At 53.4% G+C, this 25379-nt stretch overlaps 1 protein-coding gene across 4 annotated transcripts in view; it reads left to right on the top strand.

The window, feature by feature from the left end:
* Prr5l (proline rich 5 like) overlaps positions 1 to 25379 on the top strand; it is a 75583-nt gene that overhangs the window by 43049 nt on the left and 7155 nt on the right. For all 4 annotated transcript variants that reach the window (XM_047517247.1, XM_047517245.1, XM_047517244.1 and 1 more), the window contains exons 5-8: positions 446 to 503; positions 4937 to 5028; positions 14666 to 14806; positions 19251 to 19377. In XM_047517247.1, the coding sequence (XP_047373203.1) occupies positions 446 to 503; positions 4937 to 5028; positions 14666 to 14806; positions 19251 to 19377 (418 nt within the window). The remainder of the gene's footprint in view (positions 1 to 445; positions 504 to 4936; positions 5029 to 14665; positions 14807 to 19250; positions 19378 to 25379) is intronic.

Raw genomic sequence — 25379 nt, 5'->3', positions numbered from 1 at the left:
CCGGGCACATGTCCACTCACGGACCCCCACTGACCGCTGCTCAAGATTTTGCATGCAATCTCTTTCATGCTGGTGTGAGAAACTCTCGATTTATCTTTTTTGCATGTTTTCCCATTGCCTCAAAGCTCCCCTTTGTGAGTGTAGATCATCAAGGATCTCAAGGACATGGGGTGTCAACAGTGGTGACTGCGGCCGAGCCTATACAGTATCTCTTCCCAAGTTGGAGGGGTGGCAGCTGCCTTTGGCTCTGGGCTCTATTGCTCTTTGGCTCTGGGGTGTCTCCTGGTTCTCCCAAGGCCTTGACCTTCCCGGAGGACAAAAGCCTCCTTTGCTTAAGGACAGGAGGGCCAGGACTCTGCTCCTGCCCATTGGAGGTGGAGGAGGACTGGTTGCCTTTTGCTCTGGAGTTGCCAATTCTTGTCTTCTTTGTTCTCTTTTTTGGCAGAACCAACTTCTTGCAAAAGGGCTGTTCTTTGTGGAGGAGAAGATCAAGCTGTGCGAAGGCAAGTACCACGCAGCTCTGCTGGAGCAGGGCCCCTGTGACTCAGCCTTTGATGTTGGGATGGCTGAGACGCTTCTGTCCAAAAGGGGCAGGCTGCACGCGAGTGAGTCACCCTGTCCCTCAGCTCGGCTGCGGCACTGGGTCTGAGTCAGCTGCTCATCAGTGCAAGTCAGAACCGTGTTTTGAAAAAGGAAGGGGGATCAGGTGGCTTCTTCGGAGACCTTGTTAAGGGATTTCATGGGGTGCATCCTGATGGTCTCCCTGGAAGGGCTGCGGTTTTCTGTGGATTCTGCTTTGCTCTCCCCTCAGGTCTGCCTTGGGCTATTGCCTATCGGCCTTGTGATAGTTCTTGGGATCCTGGTAGACAGCAGTGTCCCCCTTTCTGGGGGACATTAGGATAAGCTGGCACTCACTCATTGGGGTGTGATTTGATAGATAAAGGGGGGTTTCCTGGTCTATGCTGACTTCAGAATCCAACTGGCAGGGCAGGAAAGAGCAGGACGGAAGGAGATGGGCAATGATATGAGATGCACTGATTGCCTACCCTGGGCTCTCCGGGGGCTCCCAACAGCACGGGCCTGATCTTAGCTTTGACTTCTCAGGTGACTCAACCAGTTGCCAGGTTCTTCAAGTTTGTTTTTATCCCTTTTAAAGTGATAAGATGGGTTGAGGGCTTTAGGGAGCATAAGGCACATAGCTGGCCTCACACTGCATGTGGTGCACAGTAGGATGCATACTGGGATTTTTTTATTTTTCTTGCTGTAGTCTAATGACCTTGATCTGTAAGTCAATCATCATTTCTGGACTAAATAGGTCTCATGTTGTCCCTTTTTTCTTCTATGTTTTAGAGGCCAAGTAATATCCCAGCTTAGCTGTACAGTGCTTTCTTTATCCATTCATCCATTAGTGGAGGGTCCTACTTGGAGGTGACTCTGACCAGGAACTCAGGGGCTCTTGTGTCTCTTGGAGTTCGACTAGTGCACAGGTATAGGAGGTGGCTGTCCAGTTGAGGGAGGGACAAGAAGCATTGTCACTGGCCACTTTCCTCATCTGTCAGTCATCAGGGGGGTCATTTCAAGCTCCTGGAAATGTGGGAAACCAGCTGTATGAAAGAGGTACTGGAGGTCCACATGTCCTTGATAGAGGAAGTTGATGTCTCTGGTCTAGGCCATCCTCAGGGTAGAGTCAAAGTCCAGAAATGGAGCTAGACAGGGTGAAAAGATCATCCCAGATCTTGGGCCTGTACCCCAAGGCGTAGCCAGAGTGCCCTGCAGGGTCATTCCCTCGGACTCTCCTCTAGTCCCAGGGCTCTGGGTGTTGGGGGCCTCTCTGCACAAGAAACAGCTCCTGGGAACCTCAAGGGACTTTCCCATCTTCAACCAGAGCATCCCTACTTTTTGATTTTAGGCATTAGAACTCCAAGAGAGATTTTGTTTGGGTAAAAGGGTTCTCTTGCTCTCAGGCGAAGTTTGGAAACAGTGAACGTGATCTCCGTGGTTGCTGTATCAACCTGCTTTATTGACATATTTGTGAGCACATGCAACACGGCTGTTCTGTACGCATGCCCCTGCTGAAGGCTGCAGCAATGACAGGTGGCCTCTGTGTCCATTTGGTGGGCTCTTGTGGGCAGGAGACACGGTGTGCTCTCAGTAATCTTTTTTTGAGCCTCAGTGACCTTGACCTTTGGGAAATTTCTCATGCCTTCCTGTAATCCTCTGGGATCTAACTCCTGTGGTGCGTTAGAGGACAGATTTACTAAGACAGATGCTGGGAACCCTCCACGCAAACCCCTTCCTCTCCGCAGGGAGCCAAGTCCTTGACAAGTGGGTTGTTTCTCAGTGTCACTTGATTCCTTACCTCTTTCTTCCCCGGGCCCATCCTGTTCTGTCAGCCTGTGTCTGTCTGCTGGTATTTCTGAAACACTTTCCCAAACCTTCATTCCTCTCTGAAATTTGCAACCAGCAACTGGGGAGCCGCTTGTCACTCCCTGTCCCTGCTTCCCTGATGGGCTGAAGGGTCCCTCATGTGCCTGGCATTGAACCAGGCACAGCCGTGCCCAGGGTTCTCTCCTGCCCTTCTAAAGTCAGGAGCATTTTTGCTGGTCTTGGTTGTGGAGGGCTCAAGATAAAGGCCGTCAGCCTAGGAGCTGCAGTGGCCTCTCACTGGAGTTCACCTTGGTTTTGGGAATAGTGGCGACTTAACATTCACACGGATCTTTTGGCTTCCTGACTCCTCCCTGCAGTGAATGAGCCCTGCCTACATTTGAAAGAAGGTGGTGTTGGAATCAGTCAAACATTTACCAATTACCTACTAGACACCAGGTACTTTGCTGAGTGCTGTGGACACTATGATGAATGAAATGAGACTCGCATGGAGCTCATAAACAGGTAGTGGAGACAGTAATCAAATCATCACCAAATATAAAATTGTAACTAGGTAGTACTATGAACACAATCCATAGTAGAGGAATTTGAACAATGGGGAAAGGTTTCGCTGTAGGAGTAAAATTTCAGTTGAAATGGAGAGATAAAGAAGTTGGCAAAGAGGGAGGGAGAGAGCAGTCTGGACAGAGAAACCGGCATGCACAAAGGCCCTGTGGCATGAGGAAGCATCCTGAGGATGAGAGGCTAAGATAAAATCCACAAGAGCCCAAAGGCTAAGGTGGATACTCCAGAGGATGAAGAGGCAGAGAGTAGGCCACCCTGTAGAAGTTTCCTTTGCTCCTGCTTATGATTAATTGTGATTAAGTTCTGCTCCATACTGCCTCCTGTTGGCCTGGGTGGAACCCCCTTCCACTCACAGAGCCTGGTACCTGTGCAAACCTCTTCACCTGGCACTTGCCACTCAGTCCTGAGGAGGTTTCTAAAATAGATCTGTCCACGTGTCTGGCACTGTGCTGGACACCAGAAATACACCTGTCAGCAGCATGGCGTGGCCTGACCCCTCTAGGGAGTGACAAGCAGCTGCTGCAAACCAAGGCCCCTGCGCGGCCAGGGGAGCGGAGGGGGCCGGGGTTGCCCTTCTCCCACTGGGTGTCACCTGACCTCATGGCGTCGGCACCTCTTTGGGCCCTGTGAGCGACTCATCAGGCTCTGTTCTTTCTCCCCAGACACAGCTTTTATTATCCATTAAGTTAATAGACGCAAGAGGCTAAATCAGCCTTTGGGGACGTGTTCCGTGGAACGAGGAACGAGCAGTGTTTTGCCAAGCGCATCTCTGGGCGTCTCGTCTTGGCTGACCCAGTTTCTCTGCCTGGGATGAGCAGACAGTGCCCAGCCAGCTCTGATATCTAGGTCACTCACAGCAAGCTGCCAAGCCGGCTGCTCTGCCAGCGCCTGCCTTTCCTGCAGGTGCAAATTCCAATCCCAGCTCCCCGGTGGCGTCAGGTGACATGTGTGCTCCAGCCTGAAGGTGGCACTTGGCCACGGCCCAGGCTTCCTGGTCCCCGGGGTGAGTAGGTACAGACTCAGGAGGTGGGTCCTGGGTTTCACAGGTGACCTCTGCCAAAAGTGCTGCCCTCCCACTTAACTGTAACACCGTGGGCCGGGTTGACAGTTTCCAGATCTTCTTCCTACATCTCTCAACTGACAGCTCAATCCTAGAATAAGGCCAGTGTGTCAGCGACTAAGAAAACAAAACAATGTGTAACTGTACATAGGATTTCCCAGGTTAGGGTGGTAAAGAGCACAGGTTCTGAAATTATAGCTCTGCCTTCAAGCTGTGTGGCTTTGGGTCAGGTACTTGGTCTCTCTGATCCTGTGAAACGGGGGTAACAGAGTCTACTCATGAGATAGCTGGTTGATAAGTAGCTTAACACAGTATTATGTCTGATAATATAACCATTCACATGATGATAGCAATTACTATGTGATTTTAAATTTTCAGCCACCTATTTGGAAATCAGACTAGAAAGGCATGTTTGCCTATTTTTAGTTGTGTCTTTCCACCTGTATTAGTCCACTTCCCCTTGCTATGACAAAATGGCTGAGATTGGGTACTTTATAAAGAAAAAAGCCTTCTTTAGCTCACTGTTTCGGAGACTGGAAATCCAAAATCTGGCGGCCCCTTTGGCTCGGCGTCTGGTGAGGGCTCTATGGTGGATGGGATCACAATGGCAGAAGAGATCACAAGCCAAGACAGGAGGGTAGGATTCAGGGGTCTGACTCGCTCTTGCAATGATCCACTCTCAAGAGAAGCAAGTCTGCAGTGCCAGCGTGAGTCCCTTCCAAGGGCAGAGCTTGCAGTGACCTGACCGCCTCCCACCAGGCCCATCTCAGGCAGGGACGAAGGCCCGGCAGCACCACAGCGCTGCCCTCTGGGCTCGAAGGGCCCAGGCTTGGCGTTTTCCAGCGCGACCGATTGTCTTCTGCCTCTCCTGTGAGTAACGCGAGCTCCTCTCTTCCTTTCCCCCTCCCTCTTCCCGCCCTGGAGCAGGTGAGAACCGCATGGAGGTTCTGGCTGACGTCTGGGACCACTTCTTCACGGAGACCCTCCCCACCCTGCAGGCGATATTCTACCCGGTTCAGGTCAGTGTCACGGGCCACCCACCCCTGCCGGCCTCGGTCTTGACCTTTGCAGGCTGGGGCGCTGGCGAACGGGGGAGAAGCCCGAGCCGGGCTGCTGCAGTTGGCGGAGGGCCGCGGAGCCCCTCTGAGGGCCCTCATGCTGGACGTGGCCCTCGGAGGGAAGAAGAGCGCCTGCAGAGCTGGCGGCTGTCCATTCCTTGAGCACGCCTGCGGGCTTTGGCAGCTCTGTCCTCGACTTTTCCCAAGTAGAGAAGCCTGGAGAGGAACTTGTCGCTTCTTCTCTTTCTTTCCCACCGCATCCCTGCTTCTTCTCCCCTCCCTCCACCCTCCTTCCCTCCCTCCTTCTTTCCTCCTTCCTTCCTTCCTCCCTCCCTCCTTTCCTTCCTCCTTCCTTCCTTTCTTTTTCTTTCTTTTCCTTTTTCTATTTCTTTCTTTTTTCTTTTTCTTTCTCTTTTTTTTCTATTTCTTTCTCTTTCTTTTTCTCCCTCTTTTTCTTTCTCTTTCTTTTTCTCCTTTTTCTCTTTTTCTTTTTCTTTCTTTTCCTTTTTCTACTTCTTTCTTTTTTCTTTTTCTTTCTCTTTCTCTTTCTATTTTTTTCCTTTCTCTTTCCTTTTCTCTTTCTCTTTCTTTCTTTCTTTCTCTGTCTCTCTCTCTCTCTGTCTGCCTCTCTCTCTCTCTCTCTCTCTCTCTCCCTTCCTTTCTTTCTTTCTGCACAGTTTCTAAGCACACTTGCTGTTGTCCCTGCATCATGGGAAACAGGTACTGCTCCCTGTCCTCCGTGGGGAAGCTCGGAGGCGAGGAGCCTCGTGAGGGGACGAAGTGCTGGGCGAGGGATCGTAGACCTGGGTTCGGGATTGGGGGTTGAGTGGCACGTGTCCCGCTTGCCTATCTCCCTTCACCTCCTGCAAAATGAAGAACCTGGAGTTAAAGGAGCACCCTCTCTCTTTTGTGTTCTAATTCCAGGACCTCAGCTCACTTGACTGTTTGTGTCCATTTCCTTCCTCTTTCTTTTTTTTGGTACTGGGGATCGAACCCAGGGGTGCTTAACCACGGAGCCACATCCCCAGCCCTTTTTTATATTGTATTTAGAGACAGGGTCTTGCTGAGTTGCTCTAGCCCTCCCTAAGCTGCCGAGGCTGGCTCCGAACTTGCCATCCTCCTGCCTCAGCCTCCCGAGCAGCTGGGGTTACAGGCGTGCACTATGGTGCCCAGCTTTCTTCCTCTTTCTGCAGAGGTTAATAGCACTGCCAATGGTGCCAGGGCAGAGCAGCCCCCCTCCACCGCCAGGGAGAGTGGCGTGGTCATTCCTGTCCCCGGTGCCCTCTCTTGCATCGGCAGCACCCTGCTCACCTGCTCTCCTGCCCGTGGGTTGAGGCTCCGCGCTCACTCTGGCTCTGCTGAAGGTGGGGTACACTATGCAGAGTAGAAACAGAGCCATTAGCGATGACTGGGGATTTCCTCCTACCAGGAGGTCTGATGGTATTTAAAGGAACATGGAGGTGCTTAAAATACACATCTAATATTTAAAACCCTGGAGGCCGTGCTTGCACATTTCATTACCCATTTCGGTCCTGTCCCTCGCGTTTCTAGTAAAATAGAACAGACAGAGACCCCTGGCCTGCAGCCTGCAGCCTGCTCCCCTCTTTCAGTCCGTCCTCAGCCCTGCCTGCATTTGTGTGGCCCGTGCAGCCCCGTACCCGCTGCTTTCTGCAATAGTCACCCATCTGCCGGCCGTGGGTCCTGTCTTTGGAAGCCAGACCCGGGGGGTGAGGGTGGCCTGAATCAGCAAGTAAAAATACAGGGTGCCAAGTTATATTCGAATTTCACAATAAACAAGTAATGCAGCACTTGGGGCATAGTTATATAAAAAAAGGATTCAAACGTAGCTAGACATTCTGTGTTTGTCTGGCAACTCCGAAGGAGAGGGTGTGCAGACCCGGGTCTCTAAGGGCCATCTGGGCAGGGAATTCCAGGGCGCCTGGATGGTTCTAGCATGGGGACTGTGGGATCTGGGACCTGGGGTCTGCACCCGGGCGGTCAGAGGTGGGCAGCGAGGGGCCTCTGAGGCACAGAGCCAGGCAGGACCCCAGTCCTACAGGTCTAACCCTGGTTCTGCCCTGATTCGCCTGAAGACACGTATGATCTGGCAGTCGCTGGCCCGGCCCTGTTCCCCCTTCTCTCCCAACCAGACTTAAGTTCCCTTCGCTCTAGTTTGCCCCGGTCTCCATCCGGCTGGCGGCTCCCGGCCCATCACCCTCTGCAGACGTCTGCGTGTCTGGCTCTGCCTTATTCGGTTGGCTGAGATTGGGCAAGGGGGCTGAGCAGTCCACGTGTGGACAAGGAATGTTCCCAGGCGCTGGGGAGGATCGGGGTGGGGTCCCGGGAAGGAGGGAGCTTTGCTTCCCGCCCACTTTTCGATCTCAGTGGACTCAGGGTCACAGATACGTGACTTTCTGGGACTGCATGCTCTCAGGTTGTAGTCTTTCTTTGGGCTGAGCCCAGACAAAACTGATGGCACCGTAGGGAACATGGACGTGTGTTTTATGTGTCTGTTTGTGGGGGACAGAGAGGCTTGGATCAGGGTGCCGTCCCACCCCAACCTAAAACAAGAAGGGAAAAGAGATTCAGGATGAGTGTGAGCCCCCTCTCTGCTTCATGGGGTCCTGAGGTCCGTGGCCCCAAGTGGTCCTCTAAGAAAGCAGCGACTAACCTATTTACATGACAGCTTGGCATAGAATGGGTCTCCCGCCTGGTCCCCTAAACACATTTTCTGCCAGCGTCAGAGGCCAGATGTTACACACAGAAAAGGCCTTTGTGGTTTTGGGAACTAGCAAGGTTCTCAAAAAATGTCCCCTATCTCAGGCAAGATCCATGGCTCGGGAGATGGGAGCCCTTGCGTGTCCATGCTGGGGCCGCGTTGCTGTCCTGAGCCTGGTTTAATTTGCCTTGAACACAGGAGGCGCCCCTCTGGTCACTTTTAAACCCGGGCTGTTCTCTGGTCCTGTGGTGGTTGACCCTGGGCTTGGACGCTCCCAAGGTGGAATGGCTCACCTTCTGCAGCCAAATGCCCTAACTGACCGTCCTCCAGGACCGTGGGTACCTTGTGAGGAGGTGGGGACCACAGAACAGGCTGGGGAGAAGCGGGGCTGGGGGATGGGCCAGGAACAGGGGTCCAGAGCCTGAGCAGCGCCCAGGCTGCACTGCACGCAGGTGCTCCTTCCCCCACGCACCGGCTCCGTCCCCTCTGAGCCTCAGTTTCTTCTATAAAACAATACCTACTCCAGAGGAGCGAGGGGAAGAGAAAGAGTGAGGATAGGAAAAGCAGCTAGTTTGGCACAGGACATACAGTAAGGGTTTGAGAACAGTGGCTCAGATCTTCAGTGTTGTGGTTATTCTCTGTCGACCAAAAGGTGTCAGAGTCTGAGCCGACCACCCAGGTATCTGGATCTATTTTTCACATCCATGGGCTAAGCTAATGGGTTTGGAATGGGTAGATTTTTTTGTTCATTTGTTTGTCTGTTTCTATGTTTGTTTTTTGGAAAGCATTATTTTTGAGTGTCCGCATGATCATGGTCCTTAAAAAAAAATTCAATCATCCTTTCCATTGCTGTGAGATGATAGGCTCTCATCCACTGTTACTGGGAGCAGAAATCAACACAGTCTTTTCAGAGAGCAACATGGGGGGTAGCTGTGAGACTTTTTAAAACCATATTTTGATTGCACGATTCTGTTTGAAGGAGCAGTAATCTGAATACACTGATAAAAGGAACTCAGAGAGGCATGGATGAATGAGTTTATTATAGCATTGTTTGTAGGCAAAACCAGGCATTTTGGTTGAGGAGATGTCAGTTACGTAGAACCTATGAATGCAATGGAATACTATGCAGCCTCAAACAAGGAGTAAGTGGGAAGAATCAATATGTGCTGGTATGAAAAGATGTCCAGAATATACTCCATTAAACAAAAGCAAGTGACGGAACAGTAGGAAGGGTAGAATCCCTATGTGTGTTTAAAGATCATGCATGTAATTTCATTTTCTGGAAAAATCTGGAAGATGAATGAAAGCCTTTTAAGAGTGTGTAGAGTGAGAATAAGAGACTAGGAGGTCTTCTTTTATCCTAGGCCCTTCTTAAGTGTTCAGTCTTTGCCCATAGGTATCTATCACCTTGATGAGAATGCAAAAAAAAGGCAAAGGGGATGGAAGTTGTTTGTATGGGAGGGCAGAGCTGGTGGTGGAAAGGCCTCGGGTGCCTTGCAGGCCTTGGAAGAAACTGCTGGAAAACCAGTTCTGTGAAGTTATCTGGCAGTTGCTCAGCGGGGTTCTTGGAATCGCTGCCACGGACCCTGCAGTCTCTTCTTTCCACCAGATTGCTGTTCAGGAGTGGTTTCTAGAAGTTGACCTGCCCTGGTCTTCCTCCTTCTCTTTCCCTGAGAGAATTACAGGGAATTTCCCTGAATTTGAATCACACAGTTCTGTTGTTTACAGGCGGGGTTGTGAATAAGCTGGCGAGGTCCTGCCAGCTCCCAGCCTCTAGGGCCTGAACAGAGTAACAGGGCCTGAAACTCGAGCCCTGCTTCCCAAAAGTTCAAGTCCAGAGTCTCCTCTGAGACTTTCAGCATGAGCCCCTGTAAAAATGAAAAGCAAGTCCAAGGTCTCAAGGCGCATTCTGAATATTTTCACATGAAGAAATAGTGGCTTGGTAAGAAGCCAGGAGGGACCAAAGCCAGACGGAAATCTAGCTGGTCCTGTAGCTCCGCATCCAGCATCTGGGGCACATGGCATCCTGAAGTTCTCTGGGAAGGGCTTGCGTGGCTCCGCCCCTGTGGCCTCGCTGGTTGCAGCCCACGTGGCCTCTCTGCTGGCCTTCCTCCCCGATGAGCCATGGTACTGGCATTTCTTAACCTCAGGGGTCTCCACTGCAGCTTTGGCTTCCTCCTCACATCTCCACGCATGGCCCTCTCAAGGGGCCTTTCGGGGGTGTCTGCAGGGACCCCAACCCTGCTGCACCTTGCCTGGCCTCCCAGGCCTTCCTCTGAAATCTTGCTGGAAGCCTCCATGACCCCCTAACTCCAGCATCCTGCAGAACCAGCACCTCATGGTGCTCGCCAAGGTGGCTGCCGCCATCCCCAGCAGTAGCCAAGCCTCCAGGGACCCTGGCTGCGGCGGCCTCAGAGTGCCTGGGTGGCTGAGCACCTTGAAAAGCACTTCCTACGCCCCCCTGTGCAGGCAGGTTGCACCCCTGGTTTCTTCTCAAGGGAATATTTACTTTTACACGCTTGAGCCTGAGATGGTGTGGTCTTGCCTATTCCTGATATGCTCTGGAGCCTTCCTTTCCTGTTGTTTCTGAGGAAAGCAGTCACCGCTTCTTTCCTGACTATAGTGTCTTGAACGACCACACCTTCCTTAGCCCCAGTTTTACTCACACTTTTCTGGCCAAAACTGCACATTTTTCAAATTTTTCTGCTTTGCTTTCTGCTTCAGATTATCACAATAAACTGGCGAAAAGCCTCCATTAATATGCATGCTACGGCCTAAGGCTATGCTGCCTAGAAACTTCTTCTGCTAGATTAAGAAGTCCTTTGCCTTTAAATTCAGCCCCACAGAAAGCCTCAGGACACTGGCAAAATGCAGACCTCTCCTTAGCCAGCATATAATGAATGGCCTCTCGTCCAGTTTCCAAAAGTCTCCCTCCTCTGAAGCCTCCTGACCCTGTCTTTGCTGTTCAGTCTTCTTGACGTGCCGGTCTTCTAAACACCCACCAGAAGTGCCTGTTCATCTCCGCTTAAAACAGTCTGAAGCATTTCCATCTTACAACTTTAAACTTTCCAAAATTCCTGCCACAAATTCCAAAGGGCTCCCAAAGCTTCTAAGCCACGTTGGTCAGGTTAGTCCCAGTCATGACCCCGCTTCTGGGTACCAATTTCTGTTTTATTCATGTTCAGTTTTGTTGCTGCTGTGATTAAAAGGTCTGACAAGAACAATTTTAGAGGGGGAGAAGTTTACTGGGGGGCTCCTGGTTTCAAAGGTCTCAGTCCCTAGGAGGCCGGCTCCATTCCTTGGGGCTCGAGGGTGAGGCAGGACATCATGGTGGAAGAGCAGGGTGGAGGAAAGAGCTGGGGGCATCAGGAAGCAGAGAGAGCTCTGCTCAACAAGGACAAAATATATGCCCCAAAGGCACGCCCCAGGGACCCACCTCCTCCAGCCACACACTACCTGCCTCCAGGTACCACCCTATTAGGGAATCAATGCACTGATGAGGTTAAAACACTCACAATCGAATCATTTCACCTCTACCTTTGTTTCATTGACTCCCACATGATCTTTTTAGGGACACCTCACATCTAAACCATAACAGATAAAAAACTATAAAATACAGCTATGGTATCTCATGATGCTGTAGAGATGATGGACGTTTGTAATGCCTGAATGTGTTACTTTGAAACAGATAAGACATGATAAAGCTACGCTAAAATATGCTCTTGAAGAGAACACAATGCATTTGAGTCGACAATGTTAATTGAGCACATACTGCCTGCCGGGGCTCCGTGCGCCCTAGCTTCATCCGCAGGATTCCCCCCAGCAGCAGTGCTTGGGTGACGGTCAGCCAATCTCCCAGGCAGCAGGCATTATGGTGTCCGGCCCCCCCAGAAGGTGGCAGAAGAAGTGGTTTGTTGTCCTTCCCAGAACCCAACTTGTATTAGTTAGCTTTGGTTGTTGGCTCACAGTTTCAGAGGTCTCAGTTTGTCATCAGTCACCTCTAATGCCCTGGGCCTGGGTGAGGCAGAACATCATGGCGGACGGGTGTGCAGGAGGAGAGCTGCTTAGCTCATGGCAGATAGGAAGGAAAGAGAAGAAGGAGAAGGAGTCAGGGACTCCTTCAGATATTATCCAGACCATAATCCCCAGGGACCTACTTCCTCCAACCACACCCCACCTGCCTACAGTTACCCCCCAGTAGTCCATTCAAATGATTAAGCCATCAAATAGCTTACCCCCCGCTGGGCTTACAGCCCTCATAATCCAGTCTTTCCACCTCTGAGCATTGCTTCATTGCCAGCACCTGAGCATTTGGGGGGACCCTCCAAGATTCCAACCATAGCACTATGGTTAGTGCTAAATAATTCCTATCCAAACCCAGAATGATTTCATCCTGGGCCTTTGTCATGTGGCTTGATTAGGGCCAGGAAGTGTATCCGAATGACCTGGAAGGCTTGTTAAAACCCAGATTCCTGGGCCCTGCCTGCAGAGTTTCTGCCATAGTCTTATCTAGAGTGGAGCCTGAGAATTTTGCATTTTTACCAGCTTTCCAAGCAACAGTGTTGCTGCTGATCCAAGCTATTTGTCAGCATTTTTCAGAGAAACAGAACTAGTAATGTGTGTGAGTGTGTGTGTTTGTGTGTGTGTGTGTGCATGCGCGCTCCTGAACCATGTAGCGACATTTCAGTCAACAATGTAGTGCACAACCTGTGGTGGTCCTGTAAGATATCACCTGGGGACAGTCACCTTAGTTGTGTAAGTACACTGTATGATTTTTGCACACTGATGAAACTGCCTAATGCATTTCTCAGAAACACCCTTGTCAGTAAGCGACATGGGTATTATGCAGAATCGGCTGCAGTGGCTATGGAGGCTGTGAGCTTTCCACCTCTGTGACAAATACCTGAAATAATCAACTTACTTAAACGGGGCAAAGACTGTTTTGGTTTGTGGTTGCAGAGGTCTCAGTCCATGCTCTCTTTGGGCTGGTGGTGGCACAGTGTGTCATGGCAGCAGGAGCAAGTGGCAGAGGTGGCCTGTTCACCTCATGGCAGCCAGGAAGCAAAGAGGAGCCGGGAAGGGCTGGGGCCCCGATATCCTTTCGTGGACATGCCCCCAATGACGTAACTTCCTTCCGCTGGTCCCCACCTGCTAAGGGTTCCACCACCTCCCAGTAGTGCCCCAGGCTGGTGGCCAAGCCCTGGACTTACGACCTTTGGAAGCTTAACAGATCCAAACCGTGGCAGGGGCTGAGTCCCACAGTCTGCTTCTGCGAGCTGGAGACCCAGACAGCCAGGGATGTGGTTCAGTCTGAGTCCAAAAGCCTGAGAACCAGGGGGCTGCTGCTGTCAGCTTATCCCAGGGCTGGAAAAGACGAGATGGGCAGGTGTCCAGGGTGTGGGACGTGGCCTTCCACCTGAGCACAGTGAAAGGAGTCCTGGACATCCGGCAGGGCACGAGGAGCCGTGAGTGCTGGGGTGTGGTTTGAGAAAGGGAGACCACAGGACCTGGGGGACACTGCCATAGAGGGTGATGAGGAACGCAGTCGGGGTGGTCAGACGGAGTCCATGCAGCGTGCGGCGGGGGTCGTGTGTGGGGGAGGGGGCTACAGAGATGGCAGGGGTTCCCATAAAACCCTAAAGGTCACAGGGAATATAAAACTTCTTTAAGCCTTGGGGCGTGGACAACAGCATCATGTTTGGAATGATACCTTTGGCTCATTCCAGGAGCAACCAATTTTTGATATGTGCTCTGTGTGTGTGTGCGCGTGCACACGCGTGTGCATGTACAGGCGTGCATTCAGGTGCATGTGAAGGAGAATCTGAGAAATTAGCTCTTTCTGTCTTGGCAATCTTCAGGAGCTCTAAAATCAAATAATTTCAGTTTGAATCCCTTAGGGCTTTCTAATTTTTCATCTGTGAAATGGATTTCATAACAGTACAATGGATGGTTGTCTGAGTCTGTTCAGGCTGCTATAACAAAACACTATAGACTAGGTAGATTATCAACAACAGAGGTTTCTCTCCCACGGTTCTGGAGGCTGGTAGTCCAACATCTAGGTACAGGCAAGGAAGTGTCTGTGAGGGCCTTCTTGCTGTTCCTCGCTTAGTGAAAGGAGTTCAGGGTTTCTCTGCAGCCTCTTTCATAAAGGCACTAATCCCATGCTTGAGGGCTCCACTCTCATGATCCTATCACCTCCCCAAAGTCGCACCTCCAAATGCCTTGAACTTGGGGTTAGGATTTCAGCGTATAATTTGGGGGAGGCACAAACCATGGCAGTGGCGGTGGGGATTAAATGTGTGATTAACATGGAAAGTGCTCAGACTCACACCTTGCATGTAGTCAGAGGTTAACAAACACCAGCCTTCGTGACTTATTATTTTCATCCCTTGCCTGCTCCTCCCACAGACGAGCAAGTCCTTTACACTCTTCAATTATTTTTCTTGCTAAGTCACTTGTGTTTCTGTAAGAATCTAATATCTTATGGAAACATCGAAGGCCTGCTCTTTTCTTTTTCGGGCACACAATGCGCACTTAAATGTTTTATGGACGAGGTTGGGAAGCAGCCTTGAATGTGGGGAGGTGGACTTGACCTTTGGTTTCTCCCCACCTTCCTCTGTCTTTCTCCGTCCTAACCATTCATAGCGCTTGGCAGCATGGCCCTGCTGTGTGTCTCTGTTGTCTTTGGGGGCCTTTGCACAGGCTGATCCTGTCCTGGGCTTACACAAAGCTCTCTCTCCTGCCCAGAGGACAGGAGCTGGGCTTCACCTCTGATAGCCTTGCACATGCCTGGTCCTGTCTCATCCAGGCGCTGCATGTGGCTGGTGGCAGGTGCTGCAAGCTCTCGCCTCTCACCCTCCCTCTTCTGTCCTCTCCCAGGGACAGGAACTGACCATCCGCCAGATCTCCCTGCTGGGCTTCCGAGACCTGGTCCTGCTGAAGGTGAAGCTGGGCGACTTGCTGCTGCTGGCACAGTCCAAGTTGCCCTCCTCCATTGTCCAGATGCTGCTCGTCCTGCAGGTGAGGCCCTGGTGGAGGCCCAGGGAAGAGGGAAAGAAGGAGACCGCCACTGGGGGACCAGGGCTCAGGGACCAAATGACAGTGCTCCTGAGCTTCATTGAGGATTCTTTGAGTTTGTCCATGTTCCTGAGTTCAGTTGTTTGATGTGTGCTCACAGGGTCCCCTTGAGGTCCCTGGTGCCGTGTTCATTGCTGGAATTGCAGGGGCGTGAAAGAAGCGTGGCCCTTCGTTGAGGAGGTGGACACTGTCCAGTTATCTCAGGGAGTCATGGGTTGCAAAAACCTGGCCTCAGCAAGCCCATTCCTGTGGGTGGGCGTACAGTTCTCCCAGGGTTGCAGGAAACAGATTGGTCAAAAGGTGGCCCGGGAAGGAGGAGGCCCAGAGGAAAACAGAAACTTCAAATTCTGAGTCCTGAGCTACAGTTTCTCACAAAATTTATAGGTGATTTGATGTCATCTTAGACCCAGCCCATCACTGGGGACTTTTCCTCTTTTAAAAAAAAAAAGAACAACTTCCTAATCTATGAGGCTGAAGGCTGTGCAGGTCTCTAACATAAAGCATGCTCGCAGAACAGAGAAGAAGAAAGGCTCTTTTCCCAACGTCTGTTAGATTTCAGGAGGGAGCGGTCAGACTCTGAGGTCAGTTATTGACAATCCAAAAGGTAGGGACCCATGGTTAATTTAGGCTTCCTGGAGAAAGGCAGAGAGAGGGGAGCGGAACGGACCCCTTCCCTAGGCATCGGTCTCTGGCCATAACGTCTCTGTAATTTCATTTCACAGCGGCGTCTGATTTTGCCATCACATCAGAGCAGGGCTGTGTTCCCAGGTTCCGTGCTTGATCAGGCTGAAGGGGACCCTAGGCTGCCCCCACAGCAGGAACGGAACTGCCCACCCGGGGCCCCTGACCCGCCCTCCCCTGGCTGCTGTTCTCTTTCTGTCCTCTCAGCGGGGCCATCCTTCTGGCTGCTGTCCCCTTTCCTGTAATCCTAGAGGAAGGGATGCCTAGGAGGGAGAGGGTGAGTGTGATCGGCTGGCCAGCCGGGTCAAGCATTTTGATGGAAGGGACGGAGCAGCGAGGTGGGAGAGCAATGTCTGCAGCTGGCACCTGATTGAGCTTGGCCTCTGAATAAGGAGCGAAGAAAGTGAGCCCTGGGGATCCTGAGAGGACAGTTAGGGGTGGGGTCCGCCCTCCCACCTCTACTGATATGATTTGGGGGATTAGAAGGTATTCTTTTATATATTTCGGTTACTTTCTGTGTTTCTGGAAGAATCTACCCATTCCTGCAGCCGAGGGTTCTCATTAGTTGTTGCCGGATCAGGAGCGTCGATAAAGAAAACTGTCTACCACGTTCCGAGGTTCTGGCTCCTATGTGGACAACCTGGAAGCTGTCCTTGTCCTCCTCACGAAGGGTCAGGCTGCTTGCCTAGGAGGATCTCTTCCACCCGCCGGCCCTCTGTGGGGCAGCTACAAACTCCAAGGGTTGCCACTGCCCTTAGGAAGAAAGCCCAAGGCTGTGCCCTGGCCTGGGGCCTCCCACCTCCCAGCCACACCTGGAACCTGACTTCCCTGGAGGACTTCCTGGGCCCTGCTGCAGCTGGCCCTTTGTGCCACTGTCCCCTCTACTCACAACGTTCTGTCTTCTGGGACCCACCAGCCCCCTCCCATCAAGGCAGATCCTTAGGCTTCCTCCTTGCCCTGTGTCCCCGGCACCCAGCCCAGTCTTTGGCACATAGTAGGTGCTAATTAAATGCTATTCAGTGAGTGGTGGCACCAACTAGTGAGGGCCTGAGTGAGACGGACGCCAGGTCCCTGGCCCCAGAGATGATGATGGCTGGTGACCATCACGCAGAGCCGATGGAGCCCCAGGGTTTTGGCAGTTTTCTGGAGAACTGGGCAAGGAAATGGTCCCTCCTGTGGCTACGCCATTGTTTGTTCCGCTTCAAGCTGAGAGGGAGGATGAGAGGCACTGGCTGAGCAGCTCGGGACCAGTGGCCAGCTGACTGCCCCACGGCTCCTGGGCCCCTGCTTTCTCCCTCCGAGTGGTCTTTCTGGCCACCTCTGCCTTCGTCCTGCAGCCTCCGTGCTTGGAAACCCCCCAGCACTACCTGAGCAGAGCGTTTGGCATCGGTTCCCTCAGGGTTTCTGGGAGTAGTCCCCTGTCCTTCCTTAATGGGGAGCCACCGAGGCTGGGGCAGGGAGGGGTGACAGGGGCGGATGCAGGTCTCTTCCTCTTCTTGAGCATCAGCCTCTGGGTCTGAGTGGAACTTCAGGTGGCACTGCCTTGGGTCTCTGTACCTAGGATTGTCATTCTCTCCACCGGCCCTTACTGTCCCCAGAGCCATGAGACCTGGGGCTGATTGAGTCTTCCAAAGTCACCTGACTCTAGAACCAAGACAAGAGCCCTTTCTCAGATTTCAGCTCTCCCGTTCCCAGAATATTTTGGAACCCACCCTTCCCCTCCCACAGTACCCGAGGGTGTTCTGTGGGCAGAGTGCTCGGTGCTCGGTGCTCCAGCTGCCCTGAGACTTCAGCCCCCGAGGGGACCTGGAGGCCCTGCTGTGGCCGGCAGGGCGCGTGCCCAGTGCCTGGAGGACCCTGCACCTGGCTCCATCATCTCCGACCCTGCTCGGCATTCGTAAGAGCTTCAGGAGGAAGGGGCCTTCATCTTCATTTTGCCCCACAGTTATAGCCAGTCTGCTGCCAGGCGACGGGCGGAGAGCGGCAGAGGGCGCCTGCCAGCCCCGCTCTCGGGCCGCGTCCTGCAGAGCCGTCCAGCCCTCATGGGGCGTCCGTGACCCAACCCTCCCACTCCTTCTCCTGTCACTTCTCCCACTTAGTGCTTATGAGTTCTAGGCGGGGAGGGGCTATGGAAGAACCCAGAGGAGAACTGTCAAGGTCAAAAAAAAAAAAGAGAAAGAAAGAAAAAAAAAAAATAAGTTTTCTGGACTCTGAAACCCAGTCCAGGTGGTTTGTGGCTGAAACCGCTGGGCTGGTAAGGCCTGATGTGGTTCCTGGGGTGCCTGAGCAGGGCTCCCCTTTTTCCTTCTCCTGCCTCGAGGACTCCCTCCTCTTGGGACGGATGTGTCACCCTCAGCAGAGCTGCTCCTTTGCTCACCCCATTTATTTCCACGGCTCACTCTTCCGGTGCTTCTGCTCAGCAGGAGTGGATTGGAGCAGCAGTCATAGGGCACCATCTTGCCTTGACCCCAGCTGCCAGGTGCCCATTGTGTTCTGGGTCACCTATTTTCTCTGCATCTTCTCAGCCAAACATCCAAATCCTCTGCCCCACCCCCGCCCCACTTCCTTCTATTTCCTTGAACCGCCCCTCCCCCCACTACACCTGCCCCCACCTGTCTCCATGGGACACAGCTGAGAAGGGCCAAGGAGGAGCCTGTTTCTCTGCAAGGACCCCCACCTTTCTCTGGAAGGAAGGCTCTTCCTGCCTCTTTGCCTGACCATCTTTCTACTTTTTAAATGAAAGCAATTGAAAATCTGTTGTGAGAAGCTGACACGATAACCTTTCAGGCTGAGCATAGCCCTACGGAGCCTGGCTCCTTTCCTGCTCAGGTCCCTGTCCCTGGCTAGGTGGCCTCCCCTTCCTCCTGGTCGCTCTGCAAGAGAGCATGCTTCACCTCCTTTCCAGGGAGAAACTGAATTCCCAAGGAGTCTGCTGGCTTTCTAGAAAAAGCTGGTTACAGGCTCCTCTGTGGGTTTGACTCTTGGCATCGTTTGGGTTGGTGTTTTTTCGGGGGTTCGATTGTGAGGACTTCTGTTGTCCTGGACTTTTGAACCGGCTCATCTTCTTGCTGCAGAAAGTCCACCTACTTCTAGAATGAGTCTCCCTTTCTTCTGTTGTTCTGGACGTTTCCATATGCTTTCCCCCCTTTCTAGCCTGTTAACAAGTGGCAGTAGGATAGGCTCAGGGACAGATGGCTTGGGTTCCAGCTCAGAGCTTTGGTCATCTGCAGCTGTGTTTTGCTAGGCAAGTTACTTCAGCTCTCTGGGTCTGTATGTCCCATCTGTAGAAGGGGGTCAATGGGGCGCCTTCCCCCTGGTTGTTGGGAGGGCTCTGCATTAATACATGTGAAGCACTTATGTAGAATGCTTGTCTGCTCTCGGCAAACTGGTCACGCCATTGTGGGTGGGTTTATCACAGGGACCCTTCAGACCTCAGCCTTGGAGCTCAAGCTGGGATGTCCCACCCATGCTGCCTTGGAAGGCCCCCTGGGAGAGACTGCCATGTATTCCCCATGCGCCCTTCTGATCCATGTGGTCTGAGACAAGGGATGAGGGCGCCAGGCCTCCCTCAGTTTCCTTCATTCTAACCCCAGGAGGTGCCTGCCGCTGTGCCGCCTTGTGCAGGGCAGGCGGGCAGGCGGGATGCCTTGGCGAGCCTGCTGGCCAGCTTTCCCTGACCTTTGTGTGTCTTGGATGTTCTTTCCAGAGTGTCCACGAGCCTACGGGTCCAAGTGAGGGTTACCTGCAGCTGGAGGAGCTGGTGAAGCAAGTGGTTTCTCCTTTCCTGGGCGTCAGCGGGGACCGAGGCTTCTCCGGACCCACGTACACGCTGGGTAAGGGGCACAGCTCCTGCGAGGCTAGGAGCCTGGGCGGTGCGGCTGCCGGCTGCCTTGTTCTGAACACTGAGTGCCGAGCCCTTTGCTTCCGACGTGGGTCGGCGCAAACCTGTGTATCTTAATCACTCGTGTTCCCAGCCTGGGTCACAGTGACTTCCCTCCGCCGGGTGATTCCTTCCCAAGGACTGAGCCCAGCCTCTGTGGTAAAGCCCGTCTGATCCATATCTTTGATCAGTGGCTTTGATCTTTTTCATGACCAAAAAAGACATTCATTTCTCTGTACCTAATGTCAGAAACCTTGCCTCGTTCCACCCTCCCAGGCTTGAGTGGAAAACCCACTGGTGAAAGCAGCTCAGGTGTGGAGCCATATTGTCATGTGCATAGCCAGAGGCTGTGGAGCTGCTGTCCCCTGCTCCATGTCTGTAAGCACTGCCAGGCCTGCACTGCAAGGAAATGGGTTCCTGGATCTAGGGATAAATCCCACTGGGGCCTTTTTTGATGGCCCTGAAGCTATAGCAGCATCAGGCCCTGTACTAGGTCCCTTGGAGAACCTCAAGATGAATCGGATCTATTCCTTCTCAGTGAGACCACAGTCTAGATAGTCTCGGTAGAAACTGCTGGGTAACCGAATCTCAAACAGCTTCAAGTGAGACCACAGTCATGGTAGAAACAGCTCAGTGATAAGATTTGTAGTAAAAGCCATTCCTCAGTCACTGCCTGAAATGCAAATCCTTAAAATGCAGGAATTGTTTAGTGTTCTATCCCAGCAACTGGAATGGTGCCAGGCATAGAGTAGGCCGCTAGCTGTACCCAAGCCCTAGCAGTTAGCACCCACAGAGAGGTGTGGAGCAGGAAGCAGGACCCGAATTTGGAAATGGTTGCCCCTCTTTTCGTGGAAATGGAGTTGTAGCTGAGCTTCAAAGCTGGGGGGAAGTGAGCAGCTTTCAGGGAGCCTCCTGCCCTTCCTGGGCCTCTCCACTGCAAAGAAAGGCAGGGCTTTTCACCGGCAGTTTTCCCAGCCCTGGTCGTGTTTCTCTGGAGACACCAGCTTAACCACAGACACCACAGATAGGAGGGTGCTGGCCCCAGCCTGCTGCTGCCAGGTTCTCCCCCGCCCCCACTCCTCACTCCACCAGGAGCTGGAAATGATGCAAAGGAAAACTCGCCTGCCCTCCCCAGCCCTGAGCCGGGCATGGTATTGCTGCGGTCTCCCTGGAGCCCACCTTCCCGCTACTGGCTTGGCTCATGGAGTTTGGTGGGGGAGAGTAGGGAGGTCCCAGGGAGATGTCAGGACACCAGCAGGTTAGCTGGGCCCTGACCACTATCGGGGCCTAATGCCAGAGCAGGGAAGGAAAAACATTATTTCTCTTTAACTCTCAAAAGTCCTTAGTTGGAAGAGACTCCCATAACAGATTAACGGAAAAACAAGAGGGAGTTTCTTAATGTGTATATTTCCTATGTATATGGAAGACACCCAGGGAGCAAGTAGTTTTCAAAGGCAGCTTTGAATCCTGGCTATTGCAGCATCCTCAGTGAAGAACAGTGAAGTTTTTGAGAGGGGAAAAGACAAAGGGAAACAAGTCTCTCAGGCAGCACCTTGTGGGAAGCAAGCGAAGGGTGGATAAGGGCCAGTTGGGAAAGCGTGTTCCTGTAGAAGCCCCACCATCTCCAGATGGCAAAGTCTGACGTTGTCTGCAGTGCTACCTCTTCTTCCTAAGTCTGTGTCCTGCTTTTCAGCTAAATGGGCTGGGTGGGAGGAGCAAGCGTCGATTTGGAAGTTTGTTCCAGGAGGATTCAATTTACAATAAGTATAATACCCATTTTATCAAATTATACAGCCAGGCCCCGTGGCACACACCTGCAATTCCAGCGACATGGGAGGCTGAGGTAGGAGGATCGCAAGTTCGAGGACAGCCTCAGCAACTTAGCAAGGTCCTAAGCAACTTAGTGAGACCCTGACTCAAAATAAAAAATAAAAAGGGCTAGGAATGTGACTCAGTGGTGAAACATCTCTGAGTTCAATCCTCAGTACCAAACCCCAAAAACAAACAAACAAAACCCCAACAACAACAACAACAAAAATATTATAAGACAGAGGTGTGAGTCTTTACCAAGGACAGTTGCACCCTGGACCCTACCCCAGAACCCTTGCATAGTGCTGCAGATGCACCTGTGAACAAATAGGACCCATCCTGCCCTCTAGGGAGGAATTCAGACAAGGCACGGGGGCCACAGAAACCACAGCAGGGACTTCACCTGGGCCAGGAAACCAGGGAAGGCTCCCCGGAGGAGGTGATGTTTGTGATGGGAGATGGAGGAGGAACTGGAATTGGCTGAGCTGAGGAAACAGAGTAAAGCAGGGGCCAGGCAGAGGAGGACTCCTGGGAGGACCCAGAGGGTGGTGGGTAAGCAGGGTGGACTGAAAGCGCTTCAGAGGTGCAAAGTGGCCCGAGGCAAGGGAAGCCACTGGACACAGGCCACATCCCGGGTGAGCTGGACGCCACGCCGCCGCATAGGTGCAGCTGCTCCCATCCTGCAGGCGAGGCACGTGAGGACGAAGGCTGCTTGGCTGGTGGAGTCAGGATTCAAGCACCAGCTGCCCCCTACGTTCCACCACCATCCTGCCTTGGCCCCGTCAGCATGTAGGACTTGAGTTTCCTAAGGGGCAGCTGAGAGGTGGCCCTTCCCTTCTCTTCCTCCGTCCATACATTCCATCCCAAACCTCTGCAGACCAAAGGCTGAAGTGCCTTTCCCCTCTGCGCATATCTCTTCAGGCAGGAGGGCTCTCCAAGCCTCCCTGTGCCCCTCCAGAGGAGGAGGATGGCCACGTCTCCCCAGCCTGGGCAAGAGGGGCACTAAGACAAATGGCCGAAATAGCAACTAAGGAGTCACAGTGGGCCTGAGAAATCCCTTCACCCACGCAGGGCTTTGCGATGGCTCCGCCAGGACTTGAGTGGGGGCGGGCCTTCATTTCAAAGGTCACTCACCAAATGCCCACCACGCTGTGGGTGGACCAGGCTCTGGGTACTCACCCCTTCCTCCCTCGCACAGTCCCTGAGGGACCTGCCGTGGTCACTGCAGACTCAGGGTGCTGTAGAAGCACCCGCAGCCAGAGCAGTGGTTTACCAGAGGTGTGCCCCCCGGCCTCACAGTCCCTGACTCCTTGACCCCCTAAGTCCTGGGTGTAATCTCGGTGGGCACGGTTAGCGGCCAAATAAAATGGGACAGAAAGCGGCCAGAGCAAGCTTTATTGGAATTTGGCTCTCAGGCAAAATTTCCAGACCCCCACCGGGGTACAGCTCAAGTAGGGACCTGGAGAAAATCGCCTGTGGCCCTGGTGCCCAGGGTTTTTATAGGCCTGGATGGGAGGGGGGGTCCTGCTGAGTGACAGGTGGATGTGAAGGGTCAGTGGTATTTTCTAGCCCACTTGGCGGGCTGGCCTTTGTTCCAGCTGCTCAGCTCTGCCTCCTACAGTCGCCTAAATTCTGACCTAACACTGGGGGAGTCCCTTTTCCTGCAGACCCCTGCCCTGGTTGTGTGAGGCTGGCTTCAGAGAGAACCCAGGAACTCTCCCGGGCCCCTGAGGGACAGCGTGTGCCTGAGTGTGCCCTTCCCTCCGAAGTCCCCTCTTTTCTAGAGCAGGGGTAGCCTAGGGGTGAGGGCAGGCTAGTGAGCTGTATTTTAAAAGCAGGTTTGTCAGAGGCCGGACCCTGTCCTACCTTTCAAGTTCCCGAGCGAGCGAGCGAGCTGTGGGCCCTCCCCAGCGAACACTCAGCCTGCTGGCTCCATTTCACACAGAAGCCGGGGCCTCCCACGAGCCTCCCTCCATTGTGTCTGGGCGGCCCTTCTGAATGCAGTGCTTTCCTGAGACCTGAGACTTCCCTGCATGACAAGTAGGGGTTCTGGGGCTTTCAGGTGCGGGGCCTGGAGAAAGAGCCCACAATGGGCTTGGTGTGCAGGGGTCACAATGGCCGCATTATGGAGAGCCCGGGGATCAAAGGCCTGGAAGCCATTCCCCATGCAGGGCCCCAGCGGCCCTGTCCAGGCCTTCCTTTTCTTTGGAGATTTGAAAGGAGCTGCCATTGTTGGCTCCCAGGGGGATGAATGCCTGCGCTCAGCGGGGAGCCTCTGAGTGAGAAGGGAATAGCTGCCCCTGGCCCCAGCCCGTGTGAAAGGCCAGGAGAGGAAGCAGAGGTGGCCAGGAGGGCCTGAAAGTGGGCGACAGCTGAGGTGGGAACCCAGCCCTCGCCCTGCTGACCCTGCACCACTGCCAGGAAAAGACCAGATTTTAAGACCTGGGGGTGTCTGCCCCACAGCTTAGTTGACCCAGTGTGAGATCCCCTCCTTGGGTGACAGAGTCTGCCTTCCCTGGTGCAAAGGAAGAAAGAGGGGAAGGAGCAAGAAGCAAGTGCGGGCAGCTGTCCATGGGCCCAGGCCTCGCCTTTGGTTTTAAGGCCTCCTGGGCTTACCCAGCAGCGGTTGACTTCACTGGGGTGCTGCCGACTCATTTGCCAGAGGGTTGACTCTGGAGTCTGGCAGCAGCTTAGCAAGGAAGCACTGTCTGCCAGGGGACCTGACATAGCCGTGTGTCCCCTGTGGTCTCAGCTCTGCCCACACCCAATCTTGGGAACCAAAACATTTCTCCAGAAAGCAGAAAGAAGAGTCGTAGGCCTCCCCCATGAGTCATTGCAGGGCGAGAGGAGTGGCGGCCACGTGGAGGGAACCGGGCCTTGGAAACCACACGGGCTGGGCTCACCATGTGGCCTGGAGTGAGTTACTTCTCTGAGCTGCAGAGGCCTTCCTGTTGGGGCAGCCGGAGGAAGAAACTGCCCTGTCTCAGGCAGGGCCAGCGAGTGCTGCCACCCCAGCAGCCTTGGCCTGCAGCTCGTCCCAGTGGGAGGCTGTGCATGCCTCCCTTGCCCCTTCCCCTGAACCCTCAGCCACATGCCAGTCCCTGTCAGGCTGTTGTCATGGCCTGACTATTTGTTATCTTCCGCTTAGACTATGAGTTCATGGAGGGCCTGGCGTGAGCGAGGAAGTGGCCAGTCTAGGTCCAGTCTGCAGGTCCCTCAGGGAGCACGGCCCATCTGACGTGTCCTCTCCTCCTGGTTTCCCTTCCTCCTCTGAATTTCCGGTGCGCTCTCTCGCTCTGCCCCGACCTTTGCAACGCCACTTGTTCTGGCAATTCCTAGTGTGAAGCTCAGGAGCCGGAACCCTGCCGCTGGTTCTGGACTTGGGTCCTAGTTCCGTCCCTGAGGGTGACTGATGTGAAGTCATTTAACAGCTCAACCTCAGGCTCCTCTTCTGCATCCGAGGCAGAGTTGGTGTCGGGGAAACACCTCCGTTCTGGTTCTGCACCCAGCACCTAGCGGACACTTGGCACAAGACCCGCCTCACCACAGCATGTGCTGTGCCGGGCCCCAGCCTCGGGGCACACCACGCTGACCTGGCTCTGCTCTCGGCAGCTCCGCAGCATTGTGGATGCTGCCGGCCAGGAGGCATTTATGGAAGGATGGGCGGGCGCCATGGGGACCCCCTTCTCCAGGGTCAGATACCCCTACGCTGGCTTCTGCTCTCAGCCCCACTCAGCAGCAGCCAGAGTGACCTCTTCTGTCACTTTGCAGCCTGTTGAACACCCCGAGGACTTGACTGTTTGGACTGCTGATTAAAATGTCATCCAGGGACCCTTCAGAGAGGCCTCTCCCTGGCTCATTCTGTCAGGTTGGGCCTGTGGAAATCAGCCAGTTCCCACTTCCTCTGGGGATGCTGAGTGGGTCAGACCTGTAATCCCCTCCCCCTCAACTTACCCCATATCCAACTTTGCCCCCACTCACCTGGACTGCCCATTCTGGCCATATGAGCCTTTCCCAAGTTTTAGCCCTGTTGTGAAATCTAACATCAATACTGCTGCTGTGGCTCGGGAGGCTGAGGCAGGAGGACCACGAGTTGGAAGGCAGCCTCAGCAAAAGCGGGATGCTAAGTAACTCAGTGAGACCCTC

The sequence above is a fragment of the Sciurus carolinensis genome, chromosome 11 (genome assembly GCF_902686445.1).
Source record: "Sciurus carolinensis chromosome 11, mSciCar1.2, whole genome shotgun sequence".
NCBI classification, from domain to species: domain Eukaryota; kingdom Metazoa; phylum Chordata; class Mammalia; order Rodentia; family Sciuridae; genus Sciurus; species Sciurus carolinensis.
The sequence above is the reverse complement of the archived record's forward strand: the minus strand, read 5'-3'. Positions and strand labels throughout refer to the sequence as shown.